This window comes from Cynara cardunculus (assembly GCF_001531365.2).
Source record: "Cynara cardunculus var. scolymus isolate 2C chromosome LG 17, CcrdV1, whole genome shotgun sequence".
In the NCBI taxonomy this organism is placed as follows: Eukaryota; Viridiplantae; Streptophyta; class Magnoliopsida; order Asterales; family Asteraceae; genus Cynara; species Cynara cardunculus.
The window spans coordinates 68,909-91,340 of record NC_037544.1 but is presented as its reverse complement, the minus strand read 5'-3'; the positions used below and the strand labels follow the sequence as shown (position 1 = coordinate 91,340).

At 35.3% G+C, this 22,432-nt stretch overlaps 3 protein-coding genes and 2 long non-coding RNA genes across 6 annotated transcripts; 3 read left to right on the top strand and 2 right to left on the bottom strand.

Moving 5' to 3' along the window:
* The first annotated feature begins 2,449 nt into the window (after positions 1 to 2,449).
* Positions 2,450 to 7,265, top strand: LOC112500870. Of its 2 annotated transcripts, XM_025104480.1 has the most exons (7): positions 2,450 to 2,558; positions 3,230 to 3,620; positions 3,708 to 3,775; positions 3,983 to 4,126; positions 4,508 to 4,748; positions 6,002 to 6,505; positions 6,678 to 7,265. In XM_025104480.1, the coding sequence occupies exons 2-7, from the start codon at positions 3,281 to 3,283 to the stop codon at positions 7,070 to 7,072; spliced, it is 1,692 nt and encodes a 563-aa protein (XP_024960248.1). In that variant the 5' UTR covers positions 2,450 to 2,558; positions 3,230 to 3,280; the 3' UTR covers positions 7,073 to 7,265. The 2 variants fall into 2 exon arrangements, with proteins under 2 accessions (XP_024960248.1, XP_024960247.1); XM_025104479.1 differs by having other exon boundaries at positions 3,230 to 3,775.
* A 124-nt stretch (positions 7,266 to 7,389) lies between these two features.
* Positions 7,390 to 8,000, bottom strand: LOC112500871. Its single transcript, XR_003067385.1, has 3 exons — positions 7,903 to 8,000; positions 7,688 to 7,826; positions 7,390 to 7,617 (listed from the first exon to the last, which is right to left on the bottom strand). It is a non-coding gene; the product is annotated as an uncharacterized LOC112500871 (long non-coding RNA).
* Positions 8,001 to 8,675: 675 nt separating this feature from the next.
* LOC112500437 (elongation factor 2-like) lies at positions 8,676 to 12,865 on the bottom strand. The gene is made up of 4 exons (XM_025103933.1): positions 12,834 to 12,865; positions 11,783 to 11,842; positions 11,590 to 11,677; positions 8,676 to 11,248 (listed from the first exon to the last, which is right to left on the bottom strand). Exons 2-4 carry the CDS (start codon positions 11,783 to 11,785, stop codon positions 8,808 to 8,810), a joined length of 2,532 nt encoding a protein of 843 aa, XP_024959701.1. The 5' UTR covers positions 11,786 to 11,842; positions 12,834 to 12,865; the 3' UTR covers positions 8,676 to 8,807.
* A 1,243-nt stretch (positions 12,866 to 14,108) lies between these two features.
* On the top strand, positions 14,109 to 16,789 carry LOC112500146. Its single transcript, XR_003067334.1, has 3 exons — positions 14,109 to 14,154; positions 16,096 to 16,141; positions 16,730 to 16,789. It is a non-coding gene; the product is annotated as an uncharacterized LOC112500146 (long non-coding RNA).
* A 2,458-nt stretch (positions 16,790 to 19,247) lies between these two features.
* LOC112500805 (alkane hydroxylase MAH1-like) lies at positions 19,248 to 21,052 on the top strand. Its single transcript, XM_025104390.1, has one exon. The coding sequence runs from the start codon at positions 19,248 to 19,250 to the stop codon at positions 20,781 to 20,783; it is 1,536 nt and encodes a 511-aa protein (XP_024960158.1). The 3' UTR covers positions 20,784 to 21,052.
* The last annotated feature ends 1,380 nt before the right edge of the window (positions 21,053 to 22,432 follow it).

Below are 22,432 nucleotides of genomic sequence, written 5' to 3'. Positions count from 1 at the left end.
GAAGAAAATTCGACATCAGGTTTATCTTCTTTTTGGTATTTAGGTTTAGTTGTGAACATCAATCTATCTCAAGAATTGAGATTATAATTTCATGCAATATTGATTTGATTCATGAGTTCTTTTTAATTCTTATTCCAGCATGCGCATATATAGTTGTAATTTGACTATTACTTTGTTCAAATTTTCTGCGTTGTCTTTGATCGCTTGTTTGCTTTCAAAAATTAAGATATTTCAGCAGATGCATCGAAAGAGAGATCATGGTCATGGCTTCTATTGAATGATAATTTCTTATACCATAAACATGGAACAAGTTTAATTAATTATTTATATAGGTGTATCAAATGTTAATTTTCTTTCAGATCAGATCTTGTGTGTTTTCATCTAATTGTTTCTTGTGTAAACTAACAACGTTTACAATATTGCATTAGTATTTCATCCTTGTTTTATGTCCATCACTTTCATATCATACAAATTACAGTAAATTACAACTTAGGTTCTTGTGGTTACCACCTACTATCATTGCTACTTGGTTTCAGTTTTGGTCACTGTGGTTGTCATTTTGCTTTAATTCTAATCCCTCATAATAACTTTTGTTAATTCCAAGGATATTTTGGTCTATTTATTGTTTCCTTAATTTTTAATAAAAATTAAACATATCTGTCATTATGCATACACATATATACACATACTGAGAAACCCTAAAATCCAAGACCTCCATTAAGCGTCGATTCCGCCTACTCTGACTATCTTCTTCACTGTGGCCTCCGTCTTAAAGACCTCCATCTTCACTGGAAAACCATTTGCCATCTTCGATCACCACTGTTATCGATTGATTTAGCCATCTGCATGGAACGCCACTGCTATCGATTGCTTCTTGCCATCTCCCCTTCATTGTGACCTCCGTCTCAAAGACCACCATCGCCAACGCCATATGCGGTGAAAGGCCACCATTGTCTCTATCTGGGTTTTGGTTTTTAAATTTGGATTTGGGTATTGTAGCAATGTCTATTTTTGTAAGTTCAAATTTGATATGGTTTTTGTATATTTATGGGCCTCTATTTCTAGATTTAAGTTTGAAGATGGTTGGAGATGCATTTGTCTGACAGAATCCCCCCCCCCCCCCAATTTCAGAATCGAATAACACTGGCTTCATTTGAATTATGTTTTCTTGTTAGATGGTGGTGGTGATTGGAACCATCTAATAGGAAGTTCAAATGTTGGAGAGGTGGAGGGGTGGGTTTGTTGCTAAAGGGAATTAATAGGAATTTCATTTAATAAGTAGATGGCTCTATTTAAGATCAACCTTCAATTCATTAAAACAACACATATAATTAAATTTATGAAATAATTTACCTTTTTACTTTATTTATAAGAGTGAAAGTCCTTGTGGTTTGTTCAAAATTTGGATATGGACCCTTAAATGCACTATCAACATTGATGGTTCTTAACTTTTCATTTTCATAACACTCACGATTCCTTGACTTAACATTGTTAAATAAGATCTGTTAACTTGAGCATTCGCCTTTTACATGAGGATAATTTAATCCTTTTACCTCTTTTCTTTTGAAAAATTACTTTATATGAAATATGAAATATTATATAATAAAATGAATGAATATTAGACATCTCTCTCTATCTCAAACACAACCCTCCCCATCCTTTCTATTATCCGATAGTGAAAACTCACAAAATCAAGAAGAAACTCCCTTCCAATCCACCAGGACCCACCTCTGTCTCCGACCGTCCAATGTCATCTCATCCTCCTTTTTCGCCGGTTGCATACACACCTTCTTCTCCGGTGCTTCACACATCTGGGTTTCGTGTCAACGATGCCTGGACCACCCACCATCAACATTTTTTTTTGTATTTAGATTTGGTTTTTTCAATTGACTTAGGGTTGTATGTTTAAATTCAGAGATTTGATTCAAGGTTTGTTTGATTTTATTAATGAAGAAGATAAAAGATTCATAATATCTTTGATAAACTTTAAAAGAAATAAAGAATATGAACATCTATCAAATTAAATCTTGACGAAATTGTCCACCCATATGAGGTGGCTAACGATCCTAAATTTACCCCTACTATTATAAAAATAAAATTAAAAAACCTTCAATATAGATGATACGTTTAAAGCATCATATCCAAAATTTGAGCTTACCACATGCACCTTCAAATCTATATATAATCACATTATTAATTAATGAATGAATATAGATATAGCCATTATAGTATAGATGAATATAACCAATCCAAATCTTTGTAAAAAACAGTGAAAATGGTAAACAGGTAGACAAAAAGTTGTTAACAGGCACGGTTCCCCATTTGGCCCAATGCCCAATATAGTAGCAGTAGGCCATCGATGTCTGGATTCAAAACGCAAAAGACAGGCCCAGATCAGAAAAACCATTAATACATTACAGGAGGAAGCTATCATGGTTCTTCCCTTCCCTGCATTAAGCCTTTACAAATTAATTCTGTAGCCCGTTGTATGTATATTCGAGTCCTTTCAACATTACAGTAGAATTTCTGATAAAGATTAAGCACCCATCACAATCTCTGTGAGTTCTTTTCCTTTACTTGATCACTGGGTTTGTTTGTTTGTTTGTTTGTTTGTTTTTGGGTTTTAATCTTTTCACTATAATTCTTGCTTCAATTGCCACCGATCATACAACACAACTGTCGATTGTTTTGATGTGATTGTTCTGATGCGTCTTCTACTGTTCCCGAATGCTTGAATTATGTGGCTCTTTATTCCATGCTGTTTGCCTTTTCTGACTTGTGATTATTTCGCAAGTCTTACGTCTTTTTGCTTCAAGTTTTGATTTTTGTTCTGCTGTAGGGAATTTCTTGGACCCAAAACTGGTTTAGGGTTTTAGTCTGTATAAAAAGTCTATCTTTAGCAGTATAAGAATCTACACATATTTAAAAAGGCACAAAATTTTGAAGCTTTTTGTAGTGGTCCAGATCATTGCATTACTTACAACGTTGATGTTTAAACTATTCGTCTGCGAAGACCAAAAATTAATGCAGTTGCTTTTCAAGTTATTATGAATTCTTTTCCAAATTCAAGTGTTCCCACGAGTTAAAGTTTGTGGATATGGATTTTCCCTTTCTGCTTCACCTCCTTCTATATTATGAGACTTCCCCTCTGGTGTTCGTTTTATTCAACTGAATGCATCACTGAACTCATTATCATTTTCTGTGTGTCTGCCATCTCTTTTACTTACAGTCTGAGAGCTAAGAAACAGTACTCGAGGCTTGTCTCCTTGGTTAACTTCATATGGATCCGGCACGACCCAACATGAGAGTTCGCTCTTCTGGTTCTACTCCATCGGAGGAATCAGCTTTGGATTTGGAGAAGACTTGTTATAGCCAATCTAATCTGCCTGCATTTAATCCACCAACGCTTCAACCCTATGCGTCGGCTGGACAGCACTCGGAGAGCAACGCTGCTTACTTTTCTTGGCCTACCTCTAGCCGATTAAGTGATGCTGCTGAAGAAAGAACAAACTATTTTGTGAACCTTCAAAAGGGAGTTTTGCCGGAATCAATTGGCAGGTTACCTAAAGGGCACCAAGCAACCACTTTGCTTGAGCTAATGACTATACGGGCATCTCACAGTAAGATCTTGCGTTGTTACAGTCTTGGTACTGCAATTGGGTTTAGAATTCGTCGGGGTGTGTTGACAGACATACCTGCCATCCTAGTCTTTGTTTCCAGGAAAGTTCATAAGCAATGGCTAAGCCCCATTCAGTGTCTACCCACTATCCTGGAGGTGAGGAATAATGACACTTGCTTTTCTTCTTCCTATTCCACTACATTTAGATTGTCAACTTCAAAGGTTTTGGTATCATGGGACAACAACAATTGATGATGAAATATGTCGTACATGGTGCTACTAGTATAATCTATAAATGAGCTATGCATGCTTATGATAATGCAATTGCTTTGTCTATTGGTGAATCTTGTTGTAATCCGACAGGGACCAGGGAGTGTGTGGTGTGACGTGGATGTTGTGGAATTCTCTTACTTTGGTGCACCTGAACCAACAAGCAAGGAGCAGTTGTACACTGATATTGTGGATGATCTCCGTGGAAGTGGCTCATGTATAGGCTCTGGTTCTCAGGTATTATCAGATACTATGCAGTCTTTACTTATGGAATGTGATTTAAGTGCTATCCTAATCCACCGCAGTTATTGGTATATTTATGTCAAATTTTATTGATCATGTAGTTAATTTTTTATGAAAATGACTGGTTAAGTGTGGTACTTTGTTGTTCATTTTCATCATTACGTTTGAGAGCAAGAACCATGTGTTCATCCTTTAAATTTTGTTGATTTGATATGTAAAAGATGCTTCCCCTTTTTCTGAAGGACATTTTACAAGTAAAAGAAAAACTAGACAACGAACTTACACATGTCCCTGATATTTATTTAGATTCCTGATCATATTTATCTTGTGTTGAAGATTCATCTACCAAGTGATGTTTTGTTTTCTCTATGTTAGGTAGCAAGTCAAGAGACATATGGGACGTTGGGCGCTATTGTGAGAAGCCAAACAGGCAACAGACAAGTTGGTTTTCTCACAAATCGCCATGTTGCTGTTAATTTAGATTATCCGAACCAGAAGATGTTTCATCCTCTACCACCTACACTTGGACCTGGGATATATCTTGGTGCAGTGGAGAGAGCTACTTCATTTATCACAGATGATCTTTGGTATGGTATCTTTGCTGGCATTAACCCAGGTCAGCCCTTTATTAACATTGTGATCATTATTGCTTACCAAGTTTTGCAGTTGTTGACAATTCCAAACTTGTTATGAACTGGAGATAACAAGCATCCACACATTTAGTTGTTGACAATTCCAAACAATTCGTATTAGGAAACCTTTTCCAGACAATTCCGTATGGAAATTGTTATGCCCACCGAAATATTCTCTATGCACAACTTCCCCACTATTTTAAGCCTATGTATAGGAAGAGCCCACCATTTTGCCTTGTCTTCTTCCCCTTCTTCATCTAACCCTCTCCATCTTCAGTCATTATTTAGGAAAAATCTGATATATTTGGGGAGACTTGTGAGGGGACATAGATGGTGACTACACCAATAAGCATAAAGTCTCTTTGCTATATTATCAATAAGCATAAATCTACTTATTTTTATGAATAAATAGTTAGGTGCATGCTGTTTTAGGGGTTTATTCCCCAAAACTGAAGGATGAAAGAGAGAGTTAGGAGGATATTGAGGGCAAGAGGGAAGAGGTTACAAGGACCGTGCTGATTAGGGAAGAGGTGATGAGGACTTAAGGCTTTCTCTCATTTTTATTTGTCTGACAAAATGCCGGTGTTACTAGAAGGAATGCGTTTAAACTAGGAATAAGTTTGAAGAATCTTTGTTTAATGTAGTTTGTTACATTCTATATTATTGATGTGAAAGTAAGCATCTTTTTATGCTTGGGAATTTATGGGTGTGTTTTTTATATAATGAATCAGATTTTTGGATAAATATATACAAACTTTATGCATAAGCAGTTGAAGTTCTCAAAGCTATTAGGAGGCTTGAAATTTCTAAGGTAAGCAGTGCTGCAATGATTATGCAAGAACAGGAAATATCGAGGTAGGTGCTTTAATGGAGAGGGGTATATTCGTTGCTGGAAGCTTGAACAGTAGGAAAAAAGAACATGTGATACAGTTATATATATAGGCGAAGGATCGTGTGAGAAAAAGAGTTACGTCGAGAAGCATAAGAAGAGATCTTATCCCCTTGATCACTTTTTAATATCATGCCCACCCATGAATTTATCTTTAGTAGGGAATTGATCCGGTGCACCTCATTAGTGTTGACATTCAATTAGGATTGATCCAAGGGTGGAGATCTCTTCTTATGGTTCTCACCATAACTTCCCTTCTCACCGGAACCCAGCCCTATAGATATGTATGTATATAAGTCCTCATGCTTCCTGTATTTAACCTTTTTTCTGTTTCTTGGTGTTATGCAGAGACATTTGTGAGAGCAGATGGGGCCTTCATTCCCTTCAGTGATGATTTTGACATGTCCACTGTAACTACGTGTGTAAAAGATGTTGGAGAGATTGGAGATGTGAAAATCGTAGATTTGCAATCTCCTATCAATAGTCTTATCGGTAAGCAAGTGATGAAAGTTGGGAGGAGTTCAGGATTAACTAAAGGGACTATCTTAGCTTATGCCCTTGAATATAATGATGAGAAGGGGATTTGCTTCTTCACTGATTTTCTTGTTGTTGGAGAGAACCAACAGACCTTTGACCTTGAAGGTGATAGTGGAAGTCTGATTGTGTTGAAGGGTGAGAAGGAAGGGGAGAAACCAAGACCCATTGGGATCATATGGGGCGGAACAGCAAATAGGGGTCGACTTAAACTTAAAGTTGGTCAGCCTCCAGAGAACTGGACAAGTGGCGTTGATCTTGGACGCCTACTCAATCTCCTTGAACTTGATCTTATAACAACAGCTGATGCCCTCAAAGGTTTCTTTCTACTTAAAGCCGATAGTGGGTGGTGGAGTCTTAATTTCTAATCTGGGTGAAATATGATATTTCGGCTTGGGACGCATTTTATTTGGCAGTTTTTTGGATGTTAAATACCATTGGATGGGTTCAGTATTTCTATATCATCGGCTATTCGGATGTTGTTTTGCAGGTGCTGTGCAAGAACAAAGAGCTGCTTCAGCTACGGTGGTTGGTTCGACAGGCGGGGATTCTTCTCCGCCTCCTGAAATAGTGCTTCCTAAAGATAAAGCAGAGCCATTGGGACTTCATATCCAACAGCATATCCCTTGTTCAGAAGAGGGAGGTGGTCCAGATATCAATCTGTCCCCTGCAGCCAATTTGGAAAACAACAGTATTGAACATCAGTTCATTCCAAGTTTCAATGGGCGGTCGCCACTGCATAGAAACGAGCGACGGTTTAGGGTGCAGTATGAGAATCTGAGTGCTTTGAAAAGCGGAACAGATGAGGATCTTGGTTTTGCGTTGCATTTAGGTGACAATGAGCCCAAGAGAAGGCGGTCCGATCCTTTGGATGAAGGAAGTTGAATGAGGTTGTTTTGTAAACCAGGGGGGGCAATCAACCTCTACATGTGTTTTAATTAGTTGTATGGTAAATCAAACCTTAAATGTTTTGTGGTATGCTAATCCAAGACCCCTTTTAATGTCTGAAATTGTGTTCATTTGGGTCGAATGAATACATTTGAATTTACTCTTAGAAATCGTGATCATTTTGATGTTCATCTGGGAGTCCCAATGTTTGACCAGAATAGGCAACAATATCCCATTAATTAGGTGGATTTGGTAGACAAGAAAGCAGACCATAACGAAGAGGAGCTGTGTGAATTAATTAATACAAAACCACAACACTAAAATGGATTTATTTCTATTACTCACTTTCACTTGACTTGTAGTAGGTAATACATACATACATATGTATGTATGTATATTCTCATTCAACAAAACGTTAAGCACAAAAAACATAAAAGAGGAGGCATCACTTTCTACTTCTCATGGCAAATGGCAATTTGGCATTTGGCAATGGATGTTAGAAGCAGGCATCCAAGACGCAACAACAACATAGAGCAGCACAACTGCAACCAACATAAACTTTAATCATTTTTAGCCATGGAAACAGATCAAGAATCAAACCAAAAATATTACCATCCTTTCCAGAAGCCATCGCCCCTGCTGCTGCTCTGAGCGTGAGTGTGTGCCGGAACTTGATTTTCAGTGGCATCCCTTGTTGGGTATCCTACTGGTTTCTCCATGCCCATGGCAGCAGGAGGAGGAGGGTATGCAACTGCAATCCATCCATCATTTTTCTAATTAACAATAAAAACAAGAAAGATCAACTGAATTGCAGTTAACAAACTCACCAGGAATCATGTTTTGATCGTTGCAGCTCATGACTTCACTTGGTAAAGATTGAATTACAGAAGCAAATAGATTGATGAAAGATAAGGTGGGGTGTGTGTGTGAGGGTATGGTATATATATATATATATATATATCCTACCCTACAATTACAATTACAATTACAATCCAGCTGAGCACAACACGAAAACGTTTAAACAGCTTCATTTTCTTATTGATTCTCTGGCACCTATACCTTTATCTTCATTTATGAATAAATGCCTTCCAACTCTAAAAGTGACAACTGGGTTATTGTTAACCAAAAACAAAGATGCATACTTATTCTTGAAAAGAAAACCATGTTGGTTTTCTAATAATAACTAAAAAAGCTTAACATATTTCAATCAATTTAACGTTTGTTACATCATCACAACCAAATCATCAATGTCTATATCCCCAATCATTTTATGAGAGAGAGATAATTTGTTTTCAATCACAAATAATTCTCCAAGGGGATCTTTAAAACACACCCTCTATGACCATTAAACTACTCAAATAAAAGATCTATATTTTATAATGAATTAAGCTTACGAGATGCGATGCACACATGGAAGAGCCTGCCTGTCTAATGCATCCCTTTCTCTTTTGCTTTATAATTAAGGTAAATCCTGATTCGTTTTCTACAAAACTACATCTGAAGAGATATGTATGGAGTAAATACACCCCCCCCCCCCCCCCAAAAAAAAAACCAAAAAAAAAAAATCAACCCGTATGAAGAAAACCAAGAAAACAAATCCAGATCAGAACAAAAATTGACCAAGATGTCAAAATTAAAACATATCATTGTTTGTAGCCACCAGGATCATCTCATTTCAAGTAATATATCATCAGGATCAGGAATGGTAAAAGATAGAAAATAAAATAAAAAATCAAAGTTTGTCCTCAAACTCAGAAAGCGGTGTCATCTGTTCCTTGAGCCCTTTCCTCTTACGGATTTGGGACACCAGCGTGCTTGCCTGGGAACCAGCTTCCAGCGGATCAGCAGACATCATATCCCAGTGATCAAACACACATTGAGGGAAGGCTTGCCCAGAAGTAGATGCCCTCAATGCACCAGAAAATCCAAACGATTCAACAACCGGCAGATAAGCCTTTATGTTGTATAGCGGTGTACCAGGCCTCTGCATCTCCTCAAACACATGTCCACGCCTTTGATTCAGCACACTGTATATTCCACCAAGAGCCTGTTCAGGTGCCTGGATCTCCACCAGGTACACCGGCTCAAGGAGCCTGGGCTTGGCAGTGAGCTGTGAAGCATAGATAACTCTCCTGGCAGTCGGAATCACTTGGCCGCCACCCCTGTGAATAGCATCCGCATGGAGTACCACATCACACACCTCAAAGCATATGCCCCTCATGTTCTCTTCAGCCAATGCACCTTCCTTTGATGCCCACTGGAACCCAGCAACMACKGAATCCTTTATTTCATTCAAGTACTGCACTCCCTTACACATATCAACCACCATGTTGGGCCCAGTTGTCTCAGGACCAAAACACCAGATTTTCTTTGCAAGATCCTTGTCCCATCCAAACTCCTCAGCCAAGATCTTACCACGTACCTTGGGATCATCCCGAGGCCCAACTCTCCCCTCATCAATAGCCTCTGCAAGTCCTTCCTCCATTGGCCTAGCTTCCATGTACAAACGATTGTGCTTGTTGGGAGACTTGCTCATCACAGTTCGGGATGACTTCTCAAGAACAGTTTCACGGAAGGACACAACTGGATCAGAAACAACAATCTCCGCACCACCCATGAAATCATCTTGCAAGTCTTTCAAGCATATTTCAAGATGGAGCTCTCCTGCACCCGCAATGATATGTTCACCAGACTCCTCAATGGTACAAACAACCATAGGATCAGACTTGGCTAGTCGCTTCAATCCTTCAACAAGCTTAGGAAGGTCGGATGCAACCTTACACTGAACAGCAACACGCACCACAGGTGACACGGAGAACTTCATGGCACGAATTGGATGTGCGTCAACTTCTTTCTCATTTGTCAATGTTGCATTCTTGGTGATGAACTGATCCAACCCAACCAATGCAACTGTATTACCACAAGGGACATCCTCCACAGTCTCTTGTTTCTTCCCCATCCAGATGACAGTCCTTTGAACACTCTTCACATACAGATCTTTCTTTTCACCTGGAACGTAATTGGGGCCCATTATTCTTACCTTCAAACCAGTTGAAACTTTCCCGGCAAACACACGACCAAAAGCAAAGAATCTTCCTTTGTCAGATGCAGGAATCATCTTCGAGACATATAGCATGAGAGGGCCATCAGGGTCACAGTTTCTAATGGCATTGGCATAAGCATCATCCAAAGGACCCTCGTACAAGTTCTCAACACGGTACCTCTGAGCAGTGTGAGGAGAAGGCAGATGAAAGATCATCATTTCAAGTAGGGCAGTAGCAGCAGGAAGCCAGGTCTGCATGACACGCTTCATCAATGCCTTGCCCATCAACTCCTTCTCATCAGACTTCATGGTGACACCAAGCTTTGTCAACATGGGCCACAACAGATCTTTTTGGTCATTCATACAGGTGTTGATAATCTGCTTGATGGGCTCATAACAAAATTGAACAAAACCTCGCTTGCATGTTGCAGAACCACTATTCTTGGTGGTCCACTTCTTCGTTTTAGGGTCAAAAAAGTTCTCGCCCCAGAGCCTTTCCATCATCTTCGACTCATCCACACCAAACTTGGAGGCATACATCTTGGCGAAGTTTGTTAGAGTAAATGCCCAACCATGCAACCCAGCAGAGAAAGCAACAGTACCTTTCTCAGGGTAAACCATAACATCACCAAGCAGTGGGTCCTCATATGTTGCCATAATTACATTAGCATTCTCAATAACCCTCTGGAATGTCTGATATGCCTCCTCTCCATCAACCTGAAGCTCAAGGAAACACCTGTCCATCTTGTTGACGGTCAAGACTGGCCGAATCCTTTCTCCAAGGGCTTGTCGAAGAACAGTTTCTGTCTGGACACAGACACCTTCGATACAATCAACAACAACTAATGCACCATCCGTGATACGTAGGGCAGCAGTAACCTCAGAAGAAAAGTCAACGTGCCCAGGCGAATCAATAAGATTGATCAGGTACTCATTCCCATTACGTTCTCCCTTAAAACTCTTGAGCGCTGCATCAGTCATCTCATAGTAAAGAGAGATACCAGTAGACTTGATAGTGATGCCACGTTCTGCTTCATCAGCACGAGTATCAGTCATCCGCACATCACCAGCAACTTCTTGTGCAATGATACCAGCAGCAGCCACAAGAGAATCCGTCAATGTAGATTTCCCTGTTATAGAAGATGAGAGAGTAATTAGGCTTAGCAAGCCAATGAGTAAACCTTGAGTTCTTGACCATTGACATAAGAATAGAACAAACATATTAACAAACAATATACATGTAGTAATAAACCCAAAGAGCCAAAAAGATAGGCACCAAAATTAATAACTTGGGCACCCTATGTATTTTGATACCTCCTTTCCTAAATGTTAAGTAAAAGATGGTGACAACAGTATGAAGATGTAAACTAAAAGAAAATAAGCCTAACAAATGAAATGGTAATTTAGTGTCCGAGAGAAGACAAATTGATAAAATAAGAATAAAAACAAATAATCTGCGCTGCTTCTGTACCATGATCAACATGAGCAATAACAGACATGTTACGGATGTTGTGCTTGTAGTCCATGATCCTACGGAGCTCCTCAGCTGTAAACTTCACCTGTTGGGTAGAAAAAAAGATTTAAATAAGTAACCATTGTGGAAAAACAAGAAAAACAAACGTACAGGAAAATGTTAAATGTCTTAAAATTTTAAATGTAGTTACCATTGTGCCTGGCGTCAAGTATCACCAACAAAAGGGCAGTGAAATTTTCAGCCAAAATTCCTACAAAAAAAGGTAGTAAGCTGCATATTAGCTATAAAACACCACATGTTTAACATATATAAGTCCAATAACTCACATGATTGTGGAATATAAGTATATAGAACAAATAATAACTTGATCACAAAAAATGAAACAACAAAGTCCATCAATTGTAACATTAGCAGATTGTCTAAAAATGATTTCCAATGTGGTAGTTCATACTCTTCTTTCACTTTCTAAAGTATGAAGCAAATAGACATCATATTATCATGCATACTTTTTCTTTCGGATTTTGATAAATTACATACAATGATATAGACAGGGCAACTTTTATAGTTCGTCAAAGAATGCTATAAATTTATAAACTAAGTTTCTTGCACCCACCCAAAAAAGTTTGTAATGAATGTGTAAATGTCCCCCTCGTATATTTTGTCACTACAACTTGCCTGAACAAGTAGCAAAATTCCAATAACCAAAAGAGCATGTAAGTTATCCAACAATCAGAATATCAGACAGCCACAAACCAAATCCACCACTTATCTGTGGCCCTTAAACATATATTCTGATCGATAAAAGCAAACAAGAAGAAATAACAGATGAAGAGAAAATTATAACTGCAGGCTTCAGAGAGTATGTCCTGACATGACATAGTGAATGAAGTAGAAATTTCAGGCGTCATCAGTAATTAGCAATAGAACTTCAACTGATCGATACAATGTAGGATAAGCAATGTCGTAGATTTTAATGTTTAAAGGTCGAGTTTTGAAATCGATCCAGGGATCATAACAAGATCATACATGATGTGAACGAAGTTGATAAGTCAGATGAAAACAAAAGGCTTTGTAAGCAATAACACATAGGTATTGATCAAACACAAGTAGAAAATGAATAGAAGTAGCAATGCATGACACAGAACCTAAAAATAATAGTGAAGAAACTACAATAAAGAGATGAAGCGAAAAACAAAAATATCGGAATCGGAACCGGAACCATAGGGTGGATGGTAGCTTACCGATGAGAGGCGGCGATGTCTGTCTGAGTGAGGGTTTTGAGAGGGGAATGCTCCTATATTTATACCAATCATCGGCTATTCGGCTAGGGTATTGCTTCATGGGTCGGATCACCCTAACAAACCCACTTCTCGCGTCTCGATTCTCAAATCAATTGCTATTTTTTTTTTTTTTTGAGTAAACTGTAATTTTGGTCCCTGCGGTTTACAAGAATCTTTGAAAGTGGTCCTTCGACTTCAAAAACTGCAATTATCTTCCCTATCGTTTACATTTTGCATTGAAAATGGTAATCACTAACTTCGGTAAATATCTTTGTTAAGGAAAGGGCATTTATGTCTTTTTATTCTTTTTCTGTCTTATTTGTTTTGTCTTCACTTAAAGGACCAAAACTGTAGTTTACCTATTATATATTTATACTTTTATATTTATATTTATAATCATATTTTATTTTATAAAAATGGTTATAACCATCTTTTTAACCATATCTATATGAGCATTGCAATCTAATGGTTTGTATGGGTTTTTGAATCCTTTTTTCAAGGTTCTCTTCTTATCTTTCCCTAAATATAGGATGAGATTTAAAGAGAACTTTGAAAAAGAAAGCAAAAGAACTCATCCAAACCAATTCAACAGATATTTGTGTTTATAACCATTTTAAAAAATATATAAAAATACCACACACCATTTTATAAATTGGAAATCAATGAAATATAATAAAAATTTGAGAGAAACAAATTACATCAAAAAAATGATCACTTTATTATCGATTATTGGATATGTATATATTTTATCTGGGTTTTTTTTCTGGTTATTGTAAAACCCATTTTTTTTAAATATATAAATAATATTATATGAGCATTTAAGTATATTTTTTTTACATTATTTGAAATGTAAAATATTTACGTAATTAATTAAAGATTATAAAGTAGAAATGTTAAATAAATAAATAATAAAAAAAAGACAAAAATGAAAATAAAATAGAATTGTTTTATTTTATTATTGGACCAAAAATATGATATATTACGTCAGGAGGGGTCTAATGGTAAATGTCAGAAACTTGAGGGGGCTGAATGTCATCTTTTTTAAAGATGAGGGACCTGTTTTGCCAAAAGTACATAACTGTTTGAGAAAACGACCCATCAGCCTATAACTCGCGATTTGTCCGATTTCTTCAACTAATAAGCCAAAACTCTTGGCATAAAATTGTAGAGCTCTGGCTTAGGAACGTTTTGGTTCAAATAGCTCGAAAAATCGTTGAGTTTTGAGAGAGAAATMTGAGTTTGAAGTTCRGAATCAAAAATCTCGGTTTTTCACCGATTTTGGGTGAGATTCTTAACCAAATCTCTTGATTTTTATGTCTATGACTTCGTTTTTAAGTACTCTATCAAACCCCAGTAGCCTCATGTTTTATATTTGTGTTTTCGTTGTTCGGTTTTTATGTTTTTAAGTTGTTAAGTTTTAGTTTTAAAAACAAACTTTAAATGAGTAAATGAAACTCATTTCTTGATGAAAGTTCTTGTTCTTTATGTCAAAGTGTTGGTAAAAATATTAYCAAGAGTTTGGCGCAAAAAGAATGAAGAAAAATGGTCAAGAAATAAGCCATTTTCAAGCTTAAAAATGTAAAAATGGTGCAGCCATAGCTGCTCTCTAGTTGYTGTTTTTCCAACTGGGTCACCTGTTTAAAAAAAAAGGGGGTTAAAGGCGCGCGAGCTGAGGGCAAGATTTGAACCCGCGACCTCAGCCTTGAAGGCTCAAGCGTTAACTAGTGGGCTACGCACGTAATCTGTTACTTTGTATGCGTTCATTTTGTTTATATGCAGTATACATTTGACAGTTTCAGCAATATAATTTTCTCTACATAAATTTTACAAAACTTTCGTTAAGTTTGCTTGTATTTTGTAAAATACAAAGTTTGACCCCATCTCAATTATTTATCTCATTTAGTTATCAAAATGACCCTATAAGTGAGAAATCGGTATTTTAGCGATACTTTACGTATTTGTTTCATAAATTACTGAAATGACCATGTGTCTTGGGGATTGGTCTATGAACTTCATTTTTATTATTTTTATAAAAATACCAAAACGATCATATATTTGGAAATCGATATTTTAGCAATACTTTACGTATTTGCTTTATAAAACTACCGAAATGACCCAAGGTCTTGAGAATTGGTATCTAAGTGTTATTTTAAATTTAATCTCTATGAAATTACCAAAATCACCCTATAAGTGGGAAATCGGTATTTTAGCGATACTTTACGTATTTGCTTTATAAATTACTGAAATGACCCTATCTCTTGGGGATTGGTCTATGAACTTCATTTTTTATTATTTTTATAAAAATACCAAAACGATCGTATATTTGGAAATTGATATTTTAGCAATACTTTACGTATTTGTTTTATAAAATTACCGAAATAACCCAAGGTCTTGAGAATTGGTATCTAAGTGTTATTTTAAATCTAATCTCTATGAAATTACCAAAATGACCCTACAATGTGGAAATTTGTATTTTAGCGATACTTTACGTATTTGCTTTATAAAATTACCGGAATGACCCTATATCTTGGGAATTGGTATCTATGCTTTATTTTGATTGTTATCCTTATGAAATTACCAAAATGACCTCASAATTAGGGAATCAGTATTTTAACAATACTTTGAGTATTGCTTAATAGAATTAATTACCAGGATGCCCGTATGCTTGGGATTGGACTTTTAAACACCATTTTAATATTCGACTTCTGAAATATACCAAAAATGTTCTAAATTAGGGAATTGGTTAAAACTATACCTTTGGTATTCGACTTCTTATGATTTACCAAAATGCCCCTAGACTTGGAAAATTGGTATTCTAAACATTATTTCGAGTATTAATTATGTTGAACTTTAAAGTTATGGAACGACCGTTATTTATATGTGTGTGACATGTTGTCACCTTTATTTACTTGCAAATCTTAAACGAGACGTTTTCGTCACAAAACATTATTTACCTTGCAAACTATTATTTTAATTATTTTGGTATAATATTTATTATTCAAGAAAATGTGAAGTTTTATAAAATGTACGAGCAACAATTAATGTTTTAACGACGTCACATTATTAATAATATTTCAAGAAAATATTGGAGTGAAACATGAGATATGATGTTATCGGGGGTTGACCAATAAAAGGAAAAGTCGTGTTAAGATTGTTAAATAATGGTAATCAATTTAACTACGATTATTTAAGATGCTTAGGAATGGTATAAATTATCATGTAGGTTGCCGTTTTTGAGAGAAAGACCTATCGAACGTTAACGATTCAAGGTGAGTACATTATGCGATTTTTATGGGATATATACATGATTATTATAAAAGTATTTTATCCATGATATATGCATGATATGTTTATATGCATATGATGATAACTTGATTACATTGATGTGCATGATATTTCAATATATGCATGATATGAAAGGTGATGTGACGAGAAAAATTATGATGACTTGTTATTATCAATATGATATTCAAGTATGTGTATAATGTGAAAAGAACAACGATGATGCATATGTGATTTATGTTGTCACTTGCATGAGATGTATGTTGCATGTCACGATGAGATTTGCATTAATGAGTGAGTATTGCAAATAAATGATATGCAACTAGTATGATTCGGCAAGATTCGTCCACCGTACGTGGTGGGTTGGACATGAAAGGAGGGCTTGCAATTCCGAGGTCTTGGAGTCCTCGTCCATAGAATACGCCACATACGCAAAGAAAAGTGACGAGCCGAGACCTCACTTGCAAGATAATAATTAAAATACGCTAAAACGTTGTTTTGTGTGTGCATGTGATCATGAAACCATATTGTATTCACTAAGYTTTTTGCTTATACTATACATGTATATATCTCAGGTGTCATTTGTCAGTAGACGAGTGAATGAAGAAATACGGGACTATGTTTTTGAATCATGCTTGATTATATATTTTAATTAGCATTGATTATGTGAAAGTATTTTACGCTTCCGCAATTATGTAACGAATTATGTTAAACATATTATGTGTGTTTGGAATTTTAAGTTCGTATTTTTGTTCATGATATAAGTTATTAAGAATGACGTCACGGCACTCGAATGGAAAAAAAATCGGGGCGTGACAGTTCTCCGATTATTATTTTTTTCAATATTCTCTCTTGATTTTTCCCCTAAATTTATGATGAGATCAGATTAAAATCTTGTAAAAAACTAAAGAATCCATCCAAACCTTAAATTTAGATGATCTTATAGATATGGTCAAAAAGATGGTTATAACCACTTTTTAAAAATAAAATGTGAATGTAAATATAAATATGTATAAATATATATTATATATTATATATTATATAATATAAATGTAAATGTAAATATAAATATATAAAAAGTAAACTATAATTTTGGTCGGATATAAGACAAAGAAAAAGATAAAAAGATATAAATGCCCCATATTTAATGGAGATGTTTAACGGAGTTAGTGAATAAAGACCATTTTCAAAGCAAAATATAAACAGTAGGGACGATAATTGTAGTTATTGAAGTCTAAAAACCATTTTCACGGAGTCATGAAACTATAGGGACTAAAATTGTAGTTTACATTTTTATTTAACATTACCAAATTTCTTATAACGGTGCTAATTATTTTCCATCTGAGTTAATAAATTGATTTGATTAAAAATTATATAATAAACAAAATTTAAAGATGTTATTCTTTAGGTCTATTAAATCAAAATCATTTGCTTGTTGATTTTTGTTTTGTGTATTGCAAATTGATTTCCAAATATGGCTTTAAAGGTTGTTATGTTACATTTTCATTAAACCGTATATGAATTACGCTAAGTTATTCTTGACAAAACAAAAATGACTGTATATTTTACCCCATCCTATATTAAACAAGAGAAAAATGATTCATTAAGATCATGGAAGAGGCTACCAAGCTACAATAAAAGAAACATACATGTGTTATCAAAATAAACACGCCATACTCAAATTCCATTTAGTATCAAGCTTTGTTACAAAAAAAAAAAAAAAAACATGGAACAAGTCGATATGAACCTGCAATTTGATAAAGAGTAGAAAACATATCTTCATAAAAAGTATCGAATGTAGAGAAATTAAATTTGAGAAATCCATGCATAAATGAAACTAATAATATTTTTTTAGAGATATAAAACATATATAGGGCTTATGAGGGATGATAACAATTCAAATCAAGTACTCATTTTAGATATCACATATCTAATTATAATGGAGTCACTAGCTGGCTGGCTAGTGGTGGAAGAAAAAATGAAGGAAAGAAGAAGACTTAAAAGAGAAATGATTGAAAGTTGGAGACTAATGGATATGATATGATTTAGTTGTATATCAATTATGGATTAGGCCGAAAGAGTTAGAGATGAATAAATATCACAATTTGAGTTCCAATTAACATTCAAGTAGAAAATAGACTTGAGCTCCAATTCAATAAATGGGTTGAGTTGCTTTCACTTGTGGATTGTCTCTATAACTAGAGTTTGGTCCATAATATTTGGACAAGACACAAGAAAGTAATCCTAATTCCCCCATACATTCATTTAATTTATATTTCCATATCTTTAAAACTAAACAAAATTCCAAATGTAATTTACAACAAAATTAAATAATAACCTTCATAGAACTTGACTTACAATTTATTATAATTATATAACTTTATTTATAAATAATTATATACTAAACAAAATTCAAAATGTAATTTACTTGAAAGTTTTTTTCATTTTATACACAAAGAGAATACAGATCGAGTTATAAGAGTTTTGAGAAAAAATAAAAATAAAAACAATTACGTTATAACGTGGAGTGATATTTCATCAAATTAGGTAGCGTATTTATTTCTATCTTAATTATTGGTTTATAGATACTTAATTAACGAATGTTTTGATACGATTTTACGTCAACATCGCTTTCAATATACATACACCAATTAATTATGTATCTATGGAAAATTGATGATTCTATACTTTATCCTATCTAAATTAAAACAATTTAAATATTACTTTATCTCTATAAAATTAAACCATAAAAATTCACATTCACCATTGATATAATGATTCATCGACGTAAATATTAATTATAATGATTGATTAAACCCCTCAACCTTAGTGTTAAAATGCACCAAATGATTTAATATAACTTGTTTTTAGTATATATATATATATATATATATATATATATATATATATATATATATAGATAGATTGATAGATGGGTGAACTTTCAAAGGAGAAGAAAACAAAAACGCCATTAATCACATCACATGTGATATCCTATCCCCTAGCTTCCTTTATAAAAGCAAACTTTCAGACAAAAAAACCAATCACACAGATTGATCTTATCTTGTTCATCCAGCTATCGAGTTCCTCCCTATGGGTTCCCTCCATTGGGTTTGCTCCTCCGATATATTTGTGCTGTTTCTTGTCTTGTTAATTTCCATTGTTATGTTTCTTTACAGGAGAAACAAATGCCCACCGTCTCCTCTTATCAATTGGCCCTTTTTTGGCATGACGCCTTATCTCCTCCTAAACTCCCACCGTCTCCATGATTTTGCCACTGATATCCTCAAATTCAGCCATGGAACTTTCTTGTTCAAAGGTCCTTGCTTTGCTAATATGGACCTGCTTCTCACCTCCGATCCTGCCAACATTCACCACATCTTGAGCAAGAACTTCCCCAACTATCCCAAAGGTCCCGACTTTCGCAAGATCTTTGATATTCTTGGAGATGGCATCTTCAACTCCGATGACGAGTTATGGGAAATCCACCGGAAAACCACCATGTCTATATTCAAACACCCCGACTTCTACACTCTCCTGGAAGTAACCATCAGGAACAAAGTCGATAAAGCGCTTCTCCCTCTCCTCCATCATTTCGTCTCTCATGATCGTCAACCGATGGATTTGCAGGAAATATTTCAGAGGTTTACTTTTGACTCTATCTGTTTACTGCTTTTAGATTATGATCCTGAAAGTCTGTCCCCCCATTTACCCTTCATTCCATGCGAGAAGGCGTTCACGGAAGCGGAAGAAGCTCTTCTGTGGAGACATGTGTGGCCAGAGTACTTTTGGAAGTTGCAACATAGGTTTGGAAGAGGCAAGGAGAAGAAGATGAAGGAAGCTTCCAAGGCTTTTGATGAATTTATTTACAAGTGTTTGTCTGAGAAAGAAAGGCTGCAGCAGGTGGGGAGAGGTGGGTTGTTAACATCTTTGATGAGAGGTTTCCAAGGTCAAGGTGGGAGTTCAGGTGACTCAAGAAAGTTCCTGAAAGACACCATTTTGAACCTGATGCTGGCTGGGAGAGACACCACAAGTACAGGTCTTTCTTGGTTTATGTATCTTGTTGCCAAAAACCCTAGAGTGGAGGATAAGATTCGAGAAGAGATTGAGAAGCAATTGGGTGGTCGGAAATGGAAGACTAGTTTGGGTGCAAAAGAGTTGGAAGGATTGGTTTATCTTCATGGAGGTTTATGTGAGGCATTAAGGCTGTATCCTCCAGTTGGTTTTGAACATAAAGCGCCATTGGAGAAGGACATCCTCCCAAGTGGGGAGGAGGTAGATGAGCGAACCAAGATCATTCTGTCGTTCTATTCAATGGGAAGGATGGAAGGGATATGGGGGGATGAGTGCATGGAGTTTAGGCCAGAAAGATGGTTTAGTACTAGTCCTGAAGGAATAAGAGGGAATAATATGATTAAGCATGAAGCGTCTTATAAGTTCACGGCGTTTCATGCAGGGCCAAGGCGTTGTTTGGGTAAGGAAATGGGTTTGATTCAGATGAAAATGGTGGCAGCTGCTTTGATTTATCATTACCATGTGGAATTGGTGGAAGGGCATCAAGTTTGTCCAAGTGATTCCATTATACTACAGATGAAATATGGTCTTAAGGTCAAGTTGTTGCCTATATAGTGATCGATCAAGCCAGCTGTAATTCATCACCACCATCATCATCATCATCACCACCATCATCATCATCATCACCACCATCATCATCATCTATATATATATACACACATATACAACAATTGATAAGGGATGACCTAGTATAAGGTATATATTAATTAATATGGTTTGTATGAAGTTGTAATGAAGAATAATAATGTATATGTATAGCAACTATATGTATACTTATACGTGATTGTGATAAGAATTAAAGAATGAAACCCAAATATATGAACCATGCATGTTCATCATTATATATACTAAATAATTGGTGCTTAATAGTTCTTCACCATGAATTCCCCAACCAACTATATATATATATATATAGATGATCATATTGAGGTGGATTTTCATTCATTTTAACACTCAATATATATATATGATATCCATTTTTATATGAAAATAAATTAATGATCAAAAGAAACCAAATCACAAAAGTTGATGGACGTAGGGGATGTTGCTTGGCGTTACGTTACGGATACGGAACCATCTTATCCCTTTAAAATGAAGCCATGCATACGCGTTAATTGTTGATAATGATATTTCTTTTTACAAATTTTAATATTGTCGTCACCAGACCGTAACTAAATTAGGATAGGAAGCAATTGGATTCAAAAACCCAGAATTAAGAACATTATGTTTTTATTATTTATTTAAGAACGAGGGTTGGATTTCATTGACAATAAGCATAATAAGGGATATGGATTCTTAGATGCACATTATGATGAGATAGACCGATATGCATGCATCAGATCAATTCTCATATCAAATTCTATTTATGAGTGGAATTGAGATTAAAAATGATCAAATATTTATATTATTTCTTACATTCTTCACTTTAACTATCTTTCACATGATACTGGCCTTATTTCATAATCATAACTTGGAAAAACAGCAATCTTCACCTATATATATAACTAGGTCCTTTAATTAAGTACTTTTCAACATAAAATGCATGCTACCTAATTAATTATTATGATATCGATGTCCAACAATTCTTATATATCACAACCCCATATTACTACTACTACTAATAATAACAATAATTAGTAATCTTATTAATACAAATTAACGAATTGAAGTAAATGAAATAACAAATTTCTTTTACAAAATTAAAATAGAACTAGAAAGTAGGTACCAAAAGGGTAGGGGGGTGTAATAAAAACGTCCACTTGCTTCAAGAGTCGATGACTAAAATAAAGCCAAAAAATGCATATATATATATATATATATATATATATGGGTGTAGATGATTTATCATGGATGATCAGTAGCTAGCGGTAGCAGTGAGTTAATTATGTAATATTATATATGAGAAGAAAATCATATACATAAATATAGCTATGTTATGTTATGTATTGTATTAGATGAGATGAAAATCACATCACAAGTGACAAGTCGCTATACTGTCTGGCTTATATATTAACTACAACCTTAATTTCGTTGATGAAGGGTCAAGCATGCAATCCCCTCTTTAATTGTTAACCAACAACAACAACAACATTAATTAATATATATATATATATATATATATATATATATATATATATATAGGTGGAGGTTCAAACGAGAACCCCTGTGATTTACGAAAACGCGAGAACAACTCAATAACCACA

Excerpts from the sequence above, each read along its gene's own strand:
- LOC112500870 (XM_025104479.1), top strand. The coding sequence starts at position 3,281 with ATGGATCCGGCACGACCCAACATGAGAGTTCGCTCTTCTGGTTCTACT. Across the intron at positions 4,749-6,001 it reads CTTTGCTGGCATTAACCCAG|AGACATTTGTGAGAGCAGAT; the intron begins GTCAGCCCTTTA and ends GGTGTTATGCAG. Across the intron at positions 6,506-6,677 it reads AACAGCTGATGCCCTCAAAG|GTGCTGTGCAAGAACAAAGA; the intron begins GTTTCTTTCTAC and ends GTTGTTTTGCAG.
- LOC112500805 (XM_025104390.1), top strand. The coding sequence starts at position 19,248 with ATGGGTTCCCTCCATTGGGTTTGCTCCTCCGATATATTTGTGCTGTTT.